At 37.2% G+C, this 13499-nt stretch overlaps 1 protein-coding gene across 8 annotated transcripts in view; it reads right to left on the bottom strand.

Moving 5' to 3' along the window:
- LOC124540529 (IQ motif and SEC7 domain-containing protein 1) overlaps window positions 1–13499 on the bottom strand; it is a 184569-nt gene that overhangs the window by 63582 nt on the left and 107488 nt on the right. For 3 of the 8 annotated variants that reach the window (XM_047118174.1, XM_047118173.1, XM_047118178.1), the window contains exon 1: window positions 4346–4596. The exons of 3 other annotated variants lie outside the window; for them this stretch is intronic. Coding sequence is in view for 1 of the 5 variants with exons in the window: in XM_047118176.1 (XP_046974132.1) it covers window positions 12157–12239 (83 nt within the window). In the remaining 4 variants the exon portion in view is untranslated. Of the gene's footprint in view, window positions 1–4345; window positions 4597–12156; window positions 12382–13499 lie in introns of those variants that run through there. 2 more of the 8 variants (XM_047118176.1, XM_047118175.1) reach the window with 2 other exon arrangements.

The following is a 13499-nucleotide window of genomic DNA, read 5'->3' as shown; positions in this document are numbered from 1 at the left end:
CACACTACAAGAGCACATCATGTTTCAATGACAGACATTTTCTTGACAAGAGTAATTTAAAAAATGTACTAAGCGACATTGTGTGTTCATTTAAATTTAAACTGTAAAGTAAAACTATTATTAGTGTTTATGCATTCGGAAACGATAAATTTAATGACCAAAAAGAACGAAAAATAGTTCCTTGTCAGGAAGATACCAAAGAATATCTATTACCGTCCATAAATCATCTTCAAATGAATAGCTCGTAAGTCTTAAGCGATGCTTCGCTCATTTCCTGATATTTTAAAGCGAATTTATATTCCTTATATAATGATTTTCATATTTATGAAATTATTACGCAGCATACACGAAATAGAATGGAAATTAATATAATACATATATCATTATCAATAACATAACTTTAAAGAAAGTGACGGACACAAAACATTTTTTTTGGCACTTTTACTTAGTAGGCAATTATTTGGGTAAGTACCATCTGCGTCTCAGAGATTCTACTACCAGACAATACTTAATATTATTATGTATTATTTATTTCAGTTTAACTGATGCTGACATCTTAGTTTTGCACACAAGCTATTCCCGCGATTTTGTACGCGTTTTGAATTTAACAAAAAAAGCTATATTGTAGTCTATGTTACTACTTGTAATCAACTATTTTCCAGTGAAATCAGTCCCGTTGAAATCGGTTCAGTCGTACCAGAGATTAGCCGAAACAAACAAACAAACAGGCAGAAAAAAGTTGAAAAAAAAGATAGATATACCAGGTACATCTCAAACAGACTTAAAAAAGAGTAACTACTGAGGTTTTTGCGGGTTCTTCTCGGTAGAATCTACTTTCCGAACCCTTCAGCAGCTTCACTTAATTGTAAAATGACGATTCAAAAGTGCTTGTAAAAGCCTTGAATAAAGTTTATTTTGATTTGATTTGATTTGGTTGAATACTCTACTGCTATGAGCGATGTTTTCATTACAGACGTGGAAGCTGTGCGATTAATTTATAAATTTATAAAATATTTGCATGCGAAGTAAACGTGACATTGTCTCGAAACTCGAAATGGATCCTGCTTGCCATGCGGACTAAGCGAACGCATTACGGCTACGTGAGCTCATAAATCCAACGCCCTTTTATTCAAACTAACGACACGTTCACCTTCTCGAATTTATTTATTCAGGGGCGAGTTTCGTGTGAGTAGGTGGGCAGTTCAAATCTGTATGATAAATGCTGTAGTTCCTACTATTGATATCGTGTATGATATAATGGACCATTGGCTTGCACAGTACAGTTACTACTTACTCTACTATTGGTGTATCATTATATCTTAATATTTATTCAATAATCTAATATTTATTATAATACTAGTAGTCACCTGCGGATTCGCTCGTGTTTTAGGGTGTTGGTTGACATGTGGGAAAAAAGCCTATATCTATTCTTGAAGTTCATATTTGCTTCATACCAAATTTCATCAAATTCGATTCAGCGGTTTTGTCCTAAAAGAACATCACTATAATAAATAAATAATTTTTTTTACGTCAAAAAAATATTATCATCCATTGGGTTAAAAAGTCACAAAAAAAACTTTCTCATTAACTTAAATAATTACGATGATTCATTTTTAATTGACATTATCATTAATTATAACATCAACGCCTTTAGCGATATCTAATGCAAGTCTTAATGACGTGCCATGCGATAATTCTATCAATTAGTATTGATATTCAAGTAACATTGTACATAGCAGGTAATTTGATAACGATTATATCAAGAAAACGATAAATGATAGTACAGTGACACTTTTGTTATCATACCTGTTATATGAAACTTGAGCCAGCGACTTCGTGCGTATTTAATTTTTTTATTAAATCAACAGTTAAAAGTTATTTCTTATTAAATCAGCTTTCAGTCATTGAAGGTCCCGTCAAAATCGGTCCAGCCGTTCCAGAGATTAGCCGAGCCAAAAATGTAAACAATGTTAATTTGGTATATTGTATCATTCATAAATATACATTAGGTATAAAGCGGTTATTTTAATTTTATAAACAGACCCTCAACTTTTAATACATTATATAATATATGAAAATATGAAATTAGTTGTCACCCGCGATGACACTCCAATTCTGGGGGATTTTTATTGTCAGGTATTTGGTATAAAAAGTACCCTATATACTTTCTAGGATTTCTTCCTTCATGCGAAATCTTATCAGATTCAGTTCATTTCAGTTATGAAAGAGCAACAGACATACTGAGTTACTTTCGTATTTATAATATCAGTACAGACGTAATCTTTCAACCGTAGAAAGCATAATGATTACTATAGTTTATTTGGAAAAGAAGTCCATTAAAAAAAAGTCCGTCTTGAACAGTTTTTAGTGGCACTGCCGCAGATCGTTTGATAATCATCAAAAAAATTATCCAAGAAGAGAAATCTATAAATTATCAAATGAATGCAATAGACGGAAATGCAAAAACAAATGTATTACATAAAATCTAGAACGAAAATGGATGAAATGATGCTAAACATAATATATTTCCGGAAAAGGTCGACCTTTACACATACGATGAGAAATCAGCGCGGTTTAATAGCTTTGTAATTAATGTTTAATGAGACTCGGCTATGAAACGAGATATTTGGCCCGAACTTCCTCTAGAACACTCTAGCTAGCTTTTCGTAATTCATTGTTAACACTTTATTGCACCGCGGAAGTACTAATTAATCTTTTATTGTCTATTTCAACTGTATCTGATGGTTTCACTCACATTTCAAGCTGTAGTTTAACGGTAATTATTTTTTTACTAAAATCAGGAACTAGACAAGCCTAGCTGATCTTAATTCAGCTCTGAACATAGATATTGTTTTAACGCTTTCATTTTTTTATAACCACTGTATAGACACCAGCATTAATACGGAATAAAAACATTTAAAAAAGTTACGATTCATAAAAGACGTATATTAAGATAAATCTTACGATGAGGAATCACTTTTATGTCCTAATTAAATTTCTAATAAAGATTATGAAGCAACCGAATTACCTAATAACCTGCATTTAATAGACAATTTATAAGAAAGAGATAATATAAAGATCAAATATCGTAGTGAAATGTTGCACAATGCAATGAAAATTAATTTGCATAAATATAAAACTCGAGCTTAATTAGACTACGTAATAATAAATGAAAACAAAGCTGTCGCAAACTGCTCCGTATTCGTTGTAAAGGTGATGAGACCAAGAGCAAGTAACGATTATCTTGTTCAGATATGATATCTCGGTTGCAAGGAGACAAACAATACACCAATTGTTTTATCAAAACAAGGTTCCAAACAATGATATAATTAAATGATAAATAGCCTCAAAGGCTTCTACGAAATCTTTATTTTTGAATAACGACTTTTTTTAGAAGGTTACAAATACTGTCTTATTCGCGTATTTGGAAGGAATGATCAAATACATGAAGAGATCTTTACTAGACATCGAACATCTTATTAACACTTAAGAACATCTTATTAAGTCTGTAAATGATTTTATCTGTACTTTTGATGTCAAAAGTCAAATGCTAACAATCGCAAAAAAAAACGAACTTAGCAAGAATAATTAGAAGACTATCGACATTTTATTTGGACCAAAAGATCTCGAAAGTTTTCAATTGAATTCACATGCACTTCGAATAATAAATAAAATTATTCAATTCAATGATACAGTTACAACAGTTTTTCGCAAACTCTCCAACTTTATTTTCACACTCGATATATCTCGATTGATAACGAATGCGTGAGAAAATATATTGCTATGGGTTATCATTTGATAAAATATACTCTCACGAAATTTCCAAGTTATTGAGACCATTACGGAGGTGACAAAAATAAAGCGTTCATTATTTAAATTTTTCTGTCGCTGATATTTCCTGTTTACATTAACCGACATTGACAAATTATAATATTATTATATAATAATTAATAAGCTAAAATGCATTTCATATTCCGAAAATGAATTAATTTAAATATAAATCTCGTCTATAAAAAGACCGCAAATTCTCTATTGTTCTATCTAAGATGAAAAACACAATAGCCGGTTCGGATGAATCTCAGATTCGTTTTCAACTAAGATTTCACCTTCGACGATATCTACTTGCAATACTTGAAGGAAACATAAGGCGTCAAGTGGGCTAAAATCCCACACAAATTTTCGTATCCTTATATATATAAATGATTCATTTTATGCATAATATTCGAAAGGAGTATTTATTCCATACGAGACAAAATTATACCAGACACCAAAAATATAAAAATAAGATTTGAATTTCGAAGTCACTTTAAATATACTAATAGGGGAAATAATAATGCATAAGTACCGATAAAAAACAATCAACAAGCGTGACGGTATCAAAACATTCGCGATTCTCCAATTTTTTTTTTTCACTTCAACACATTCAACCTTGGTAAGTCCAAGTGTTTAAGCACAGAACATTTGTTTTTGCACTGTTCACTTCAACGTTCGAATTAAAACTTGGTGACGTATAAAATCTTAATTGTTTATCGATCAAGAGATTCGAGAGGAAACGCGTGCGGCCCAACCGAACGGCCGTGAGCGACTGGCTTGACGCATGCGTAGTCAGCGACGTGTCGCTTAATGGAAAGCGTGCTCTAGCGCATAATAACATTAAAGTCTTCGAGCCATAATAAAACAAGCGCTGTTTTGCTAGCAGATATAAAAAAAAGAAATGCTTTCTATATAATGGTCAGTTTCTTCTCTTCGATATTAGGTACCCTAACTTGTACTACTCCCTGGTAGTAATCATTAGGTAAAAACTAGGTTGATATTTAATCTGTATATATGATTAAACGGACCCAATTTTTGTAAATTTTTACTGTTGGCAGGATATTAATCTTGACATCCTCTGCCGAGTCCCATATGCTTCTTCCCGTATCGCCACTAATCTGTGAAACCTTACGTGTTGTATAAACCATCTGTTGTGCTGCTTGTTTTAGTGCGTCACATCGCGCATAGCGTGAAACACCTGTTGCTTGACAACAATAGGATTCGCTCAAGGTGATATACTGCTGAAGGTCAATGCCATTATATTAACAATAACGATGATAGCTGTCCACAATGATTTAGTTTTAATAAAGACAAAAGTCACACAAAAAACAGCAGCAGTAGAACGTGAAGATTGTTTCTTTAATTTTTTGGAGATTTTATTTGGGGTTAGTAAATCTTGGGTATTGACTATACTTTCTCACTACAAAGATTCTAAATAAAAATCAATCGCAGTAATTAATATTCAAAAGGCTGCAAAAGCTTATCAACAGAACACAGCTGACAGACACTAAAAATAAAAACAATCAATTGACAAATATTTCAAAGCATCTTAGATCGGCAAGTGAACGTGCGCCTGCGCAAGGTCGTTAAAACCGGTCCTCGATTGACCAAACACAAAACCAGCACCCAGTCTTAATACTTAAAACAATACTACATTTGCCAATATTACATACATACGCGTAAAAAGATTTATAAAGCTAAGTAAAACTTGCAAAATTATTTAATATGAGCAGTCCGCTCTTATTGAATTTTGACAGATTGAAACCAGGGTAACTATCTGTTGTCATGGATAAAATGTCTTCATTATTGATGCAAAACAAACGATTATCAGTAGGACTATTCTGTAACAAGAAATTCGAATCTCACCGCCGAACAGAGTTTTTAGAATGTCAGAATGTTAAATGTGACACTGAGTATAAAGTATATTAGATACACGTATCAAAATAGCGTATCACTTTAAGTCAGTTGTCAACGTTTCACGAGTGAGACACACAGTCATTTTTTATCGCAGAATCGCACTGCAGTTCTGTCGCATTTAATAATATGACTTTAAATATGAACTAATATTATAAATTTGAAAGTAACTCTGTCTGTCTGTCGCTCTTTCACGACGAAACCAATGAACTGAATTTCGATGAAATATTGTATGAAGCAAACTTGAACTCCGAGCAAGGACATGAGAACGTAGTCGTGAGCGGTAACTAGTTATTTTATAAGCTTAACTTAAGTACAGAAACTAGATTGACACGAATATAAAATCAGCTTAGAGAATCTCTATTAAGATAAAATTATTGGAAAATAAGCTATCCAAGAAATGTGGAATGAATAAATGTAATTGAAAATAGAAGCGCGATCACAAGGCCGGCGGCGCCGCGTCGCAACGGTCTGCGGTTGACCCACTGCTACGATAACCCGAAACCGGCGTCTAGCCTTAAACTGCCATTCGCTTACACTGATAACTTGTCCGTTTGACAACTTTGCATATTAATTACATGTATGTCATACTGATGAAGATTCCTTAAAGCAAATTACTCAAATGACAAAACAGATAAAATACAACAATCAGTATCAACTGCATAATTTAGGAAGGAGAGAGAACAATGTTCAAAAGTATTTTTTAAGTGGACGCTTTTATATTAACGTTTTGTCAATAGATTTGCGCATGTCCTAACAGCGAGGTGTAATTTTTGCAACATTCATAATCTTAGTTACAATTGTTCAAAACAGTTACGCGTTTTGGACAACGGACCATTTGCAATAACAAGTAATAGCGTTAACTAGGTGAACGTGTTACGCGCTCCGTATCAATATATCTTTCATAAAATTATCTACGGTAATATCATTCGTCTCTTTCACGTTTATGTAAATCGTTATGATTAGAGGGAGACAAAAATATTGTGTCTTGAAAGCACTCGAAGTCGCTATCAGGGAAATAAAACGAATCGATGCAAAGCAAGTAGCGGTTGGACGTGCTCGACATACAGATTTACACGAAAGAAACAGTATTATTGTTGAATAAATCGGAGCAATACAGGTTGGAAATGAAGCTGTTATTTCCATTGCACAAAAAATTGAGAGCACGATAATTCTCAATGAGTATTTATTAAGTCATCATGCATCAAACATCAGTTGAGGTTCCTTACTGGTTGCTGTCAATTATAATTCCTCAGAAAATATGTTGCACGTACGAAATAATAATAGAAATTACTCGGAACGCAAAGAAAAAGAAAACCAATATAAATATTTTCGAACAAGTCATTTGAGAGGTCCGACTAATCTCAGTGTTTGCTTAATAAAAATAACAAACCGAGTGGAGCAAGGTTTTCTCATGTTTCGTGTTATGTCTACATGATGAAAGTATATTATATTCGTTAAAAATTGGCTTACAAACGAAATACATTACGAAATTTACGAAGAAAGATACGAATATCGATTCAATACACGTGTTGACTTGCAACATTATTATTTTCGTATCTTATACTTGCATATGTATTTACTTCGTGAGCTGGTTGAAATGCCATTGGTTGGCACGAAGAAAAATTCCACTAAAAGTTTTAAATCCACTTAGAACGCCTGAAGGAAATTCAACAAAGTTTAAAAGTATAGTTTGATAGCATTGTATGCAAAATTGTTTAAATTTGAACAATCACATACAAAATCTTTATAGTTACAATGTAACGGCTGGCTTAATTTTTATGACACAATATATTACAAGTTATTAATCGATCAGATTGCAAAACCTGCAACCCAACGTCAGGTTTTATACACTTACATAAGATCAAAGGTATTACAATTTACAAGTGACATATTTGTGTAATTAACTGCGCATGATCAAGTAATTCCGTAAGACTTGACGACTGGTACAATTTTCTTGACTTTCATTTCCTGAATTAACCAATAAGAGTTATTACAATTATTACTAAAAAAAAAGGTAATATTTTATTTTGTAGGATTTTATGAAATCCTTAGAGATTTAGAAGGATAGGGCAGAAAACAGTCCGACATTTCGCTCGAGCCTTGCGTTATTTATTCCAAAAACCGTCCCATTTATATTTTACACGGACATCTTTATCTCATCTTACCTGACAGAATACGATGAAGGTAATATTGGTAAACCAGTGAAATGAAATGGGTCGCCTTTGTATGTTATAAATTCCTCTGAACAAATTTAATATCAATTTGCTGGATCGGCTTACGAAGTTGACAAATATTATCATTGATTCGGAGGCAAAATTGTTTCAAACCATTAACGTCAGAGTTAATTGCATCAAATGGAAACTTTATTAAATAATAAACATTATTGTTATTTAATCCTTTTTTATATAGCAGCTGATCATCATCATCATCAACAGCCTATTTTTGTCCACTGTTGGACATAGGCCTCTCCCAGTGCACGCCACTGTGGTCTTTCTCCGGCTACTCGCATCCAGCTCCTGCCTGCCGCCTTGCGTATATCGTCACTCCACCGTGCCTGAGGACGTCCTACACTACGTTTGCCGAGACGCGGTCTCCACTCTAGAACACGTTTTCCCCAACGGTTGTCGGTTCTACGACAAATATGACCAGCCCACTGCCACTTCAGCTTACTAATCCGGTGGGCTATGTCGATGACTTTGGTTCTTTGACGGATAACCTCATTTCTGATGCGATCCCTCAAAGAAACGCCGAGCATAGCCCTTTCCATAGCACGCTGAGCGACTTTAAGTTGGTGGACCAGCCTTGTCGTGAGTGTCCACGTTTCGGCTCCGTATGTCATGACGGGTAGGACGCACTGATTGAAGACTTTCGTCTTAAGGCACTGTGGGATCGACGATGTTAGGATTCGACGTAACTTCCCAAACGCTGCCCAACCCAGCTGAATTCTTCTATTCACCTCGTCCTCAAGGTTGTTTCTACCTAATCGCAGAGTCTGCCCGAGGTAGACATATTTTTGAACAACTTCGAGAACGGTACCGTGTATCGTAGTCGGTTCCGGTAGAACATGTTCATTGAACATGACCTTGGTTTTATCCAAGTTCATCCGTAGGCCGATACGCATAGAAGAAGCAGCCAGCTCGTTCAGCATTTGTTGTAGGTCCTGCAGCGTTTCTGCCACGATGACGATGTCGTCTGCGAATCTCAAGTGAGAGATGTATTCGCCATTGATGTTAATGCCACGTCCTTTCCAGTTCAGCGTCTTGAACATATCCTCCATTGCATTAGTGAACAATTTGGGGGAAATAACGTCCCCTTGTCTCACTCCTCGATGCAATGGTATGGGATTTGTTTGCTGATTTTGTACTCGGACGGACATGGTGGCAGCTTCGTAGAGACATCTCATCACTTGGATGTATCGCCAATCAACTTGGCAACGCTGCAGGGACTCCAGAACAGCCCAGATTTCAACCGAGTCAAAGGCCTTCTCATAGTCCACGAATGCAAGACACAGGGGCCGATTATACTCATGGGACTTCTGTATAATCTGCCGCACTGTATGGATGTGGTCTATGGTGCCGTATCCGGTCCGAAACCCGGCCTGCTCCGGGGGTTGGAATTCGTCGAATCTTCGCGCAAGACGGTTCGTGATCACTCTTGAAAACAGCTTATAGACATGGCTCAGTAGGGATATGGGACGATAGTTCTTCAGCAGGGTTTTGTCTCCCTTTTTGAAGAACAGGACGACCACACTCCTACTCCACGCCTCCGGAGTTCTCCCTTCGAAGAGGACAGAGTTAAAAAGCGTCTGAAGTTCCCTAAGTACCGGTTTACCTCCCGCTTTTAATAGCTCTGTGGTAACGCCGTCCTCTCCAGGGGCTTTTCCATTTTTAAGCTGTCCAAGAGCAGTCTCGATTTCGCCAATACTGACTTCAGGCAGGTCTTCGGAGAAATGGCGTGTTAATGTAGCTCTAGGATCCTCATTTTCGGGATCAGGTCGAGATGCATGCGATGCGTATAACCGGCCGTAGAAGTCCTCTACTTCCGAAAGTACTGCCGGCTTAGAAGAAACGACTTCTCCACTTGCTGTGGTCAACTTCGTCAGGTGGCTCCTTCCAAGAGATTGTACGAACACCTTAGACCCCCGATTCTGCTCAATAGCTCTTTTTATTGCAAGAGTATTGGAGCACCGGAGGTCGTGTCGTACGCGCCTGCTGATCTCTTGGTTTAATTGCCGTTTCTCTGACGAAGTGACAGGTGGGTTTTCACGTCGTTTCTTCATGAGCCCCAAAGTCTCTTCCGAAAGGTTCGACTTCCTGCCCTTACGCTGCATGCCACAATATCTCGTGCCTTCTTCCCTGAGAATTCGAACTACATTTTTCGAGGTTCTGGTTTACGTCCGTTGTGGTTTCCACGGCAGCGAATCGGTTCTCCAGGATTGACTGGAATGTTTCAGATCCCGCAATGGTTTGGAGCAGCTTTGGTCGGAGCGTGGACTTCATCAGACGGGCGCGCTCGGCCTTAAAATTGATATTCAGAGAGCCTCGGAGGAGTCGGTGATCACTACCGGTATTGAACCTGTTAATCACTGAGACGTCTCTGAATATATGCCTCTTGTCCGTCATTATGAAGTCGATCTCGTTTTTCGTCATAGTGTCGGGGCTTTGCCACGTCCACTTCCTTTGCGGCTGCTTCTTGAAGAAGGAGTTCATCAAGAAGAGCCCCTCCCGTTCGAGGAAGTTGACAAGCATTTGCCCCCTATGATTCCTGCTTCCAAGTCCATGGGGTCCTACTACCGATTCGCTGCAGTTCTGTACTCCCACTTTAGCGTTGAAGTCCCCCATGACAACGTTGTAGTGGGTTTTCGTGGTGAAGTGGAGGGCCCTCGATATGTCATCGAATAATTCTTCCACTTCATCGTCCGGGTGTGTCGAGGTCGGTGCGTACGCTTGCACCACCTTGAGGCTGTACCTCTCGGTGAGCTTTATAATGAGGTACGCTACCCTGTTCGACACACTGGAGATTTCCACCACGTTGTCAACTAGGGACTTATTTACCAGAAACCCAACGCCACCTTGGGATTGTTGGTCACCCTCTCGGAAGTACATTAGGTGGCCTGATTCGAGGGTTACGGTGTCCTCTCCCTCTCTACGGACTTCACATAGCCCTAATATGTGCCACCTAATTTTCCCAAGTTCTACCTCAAGTTGCGCTAGATGCGAGTCAAGCCGTAGCGTGCGTCCGTTGTACGTCGCAAGGGTCAGTCGGTTGTGGTGGCCTCCCGTAGCCCGGTGATTCTTAGCACCCCCCGTCCCGCCGTTACCATCGTCGCCACCATGACGAGGAATAGCGGGGCTGCCGGGAACTGGGGGCCGTGGCTTGCGTGTGTGCTGTATGTGGAGGTTGTGCCCATAATCGCCACGCTGGGCAGGCGGGTTGGCGATCGCAGGGCGTAGCTTCTCGCACCGGTGACGCTGCTGCCCGTCACCGGCCTGTGGTATTTAGCTACGCCTATTATGTTGATGGTTATACCGCCATCAGTCGGTCGCCAGAGCCTCGTTTGCTGGTCGGCAGGATGCACCACGGGCAGGTGAGGTTGGCTTGGGGCACTAAGGTGTAGTTTGCGCCCCCTTACACCCCACACAGCAGCTGATACGAATAATAAATTAGTAATATTATGATTTGAGAGATGACTAACATTATGATTTCTTTATAATGTAATTTGAATTAGCATTGGGTGCCATTTCTGGCGCTAGATCGTAATTTTATCCAAAATTTCTCAAGTCGCTCTCAATGTCCTAAGATTTGCGTGATCGCTTTTGAAAACATTACGAGATGTTTATGTAATTTCGAATACATTACAGCTGGCAGTAACACTGAAGCGGGTTTCGACCTTATGGATTTGCTCAATATCATCATTTGCCAATTTCCTGCTTTACTTGTCAAACATGTTCAAATATTTATAAATGAAATTGCCTTTGGCGGTACAGTTCGGTAAATTTCACTCCTATTATGTTTAATAATACCAGTTTGTTTTGATATAATGGGTATTGTTTTTTAAATTACTTAAAATAATGTTTTACGATATTGATTTTGTTTATCATTATATCATTTACACATAGTATAAAACAAAGTCGCTTTCTCTGTCCCTATATTCCTACGTGATTTAGATGCGGTTTTTTATTAGATAGAGTAATACGAGAGGAAGGTTTTTGTATATAATACATGGACAATATTATATATTAAGAAATAATTATAGAAGTTTGTAATGTGATATCGTAAATAAACAAATTCTGCAGTATATTTAGTATTACTATTACGACCGTGCAAAGCTGGGGCGGGTCGCTAGTAATCAATTTAATAAATATTTGCCTTATCAATATCCTTTTATTGAAATAGGTCAATGTGAAATAATGATCGCTAACTTACCTCTTATAAGGACATTCGCATTCAGCACAGACGCAAATGTATTTAAGACTAGATTGATCCGATTGTATTGCCAAGACACGCATTGTTCCACTTTAAATAAACCATCGGATTACTTTGTACAATTTATGCAGATAACAAATACCTACACAGAGAAGATAAAATATTTTACTAGTGAAATCTATTTAAACCAATAGCAATTAGTGTTGTTTTTAAACAAACTGGTAAGTTAATTGAGAGTATCGTTGAATGCTGACAATATGAGAATGAACGAAGAGTTTATCTCGCTGATAGTTAAGGCTCATTTACAATGTCGATTTTGCCAAATGCGTTTTCAACAAAAAACATGATTGACATGATTATATCTATAGGTATTTAAAAACTAAAGAATGAATACACATCTAATCGAAAACCAGTGTCACCATTAACATACAACCTAGGTAAGGCCGAGTATCATGAACGAGTTTTGCGAGGGCAAAAAATGCATACCCAGATAAATTAGACACATAATAAAAACTGTAATTATCATTTACTGGTCGCAGGTCCAGTTTGAGAGTCAAGGCCTCCCCACCTTTCTCAGCTAATCGCTATTTATTTTAGCGCCAAATTGACCCTGTTTTCATTTTTATATTTGAGGTGAGCTACACAGTTAGTCAGAGAAATTTAGGAACATAGGTAAGTGCCAGGGCTGGTGGATTCTCTTTGTTTATTCAGTTAATACTTTATTTGCTGCTAGTCAAAATAACTTTAAAACATGTAATATAATAAAAAATTTTATTATATTACATGCAAGTCACGGAAAATGTCCGTCACTATCGGAAATGATTGGTTCAAATACGTTTCATAAGTTGCAATATCATACTCATCATCCATTGCTTCGCAGATTATGGTTTAGTCTGCTGACATAGGTAAACCGCCCAGATCTTAAAAAAATTAAACTTCCTTTTTCGAGAATGGAGAGGTTTACAGAACACTGCTGGCTCTGATGCGTTTGTTGTGTTTAAGACATAACTGTAAGTGGCTTACAAGTTTTGTAGTGTACAATTTAAGAAAGTTAATCTTTAAAGAATTGCTATCAGATATCACAGATGTGAGATTAAAAGAGGTCGACAACCTCTTTCCTCAATAAATTTTAAACGTGCATATGTTTTGCCATTTCAAATGATTTCTGTGACATCGTCTGCTGACACGATATAGGAAGTATTACGAATATATTAATTATTGTGATATATGCAACAAATCGTAGCGAGAGCTTAACAATTGTGTAATCAGATTTATGAATTCACGTATGGACAGGGGCGTTGATTATTTCATTTCGAATTGCGACAACAGATACTTGTAACTAG

The sequence above is a fragment of the Vanessa cardui genome, chromosome 25 (assembly GCF_905220365.1).
Source record: "Vanessa cardui chromosome 25, ilVanCard2.1, whole genome shotgun sequence".
NCBI lineage: Eukaryota > Metazoa > Arthropoda > Insecta > Lepidoptera > Nymphalidae > Vanessa > Vanessa cardui.
Note: the sequence above shows the minus strand (reverse complement) of the source record. Positions and strands in the feature narration are given on the sequence as shown.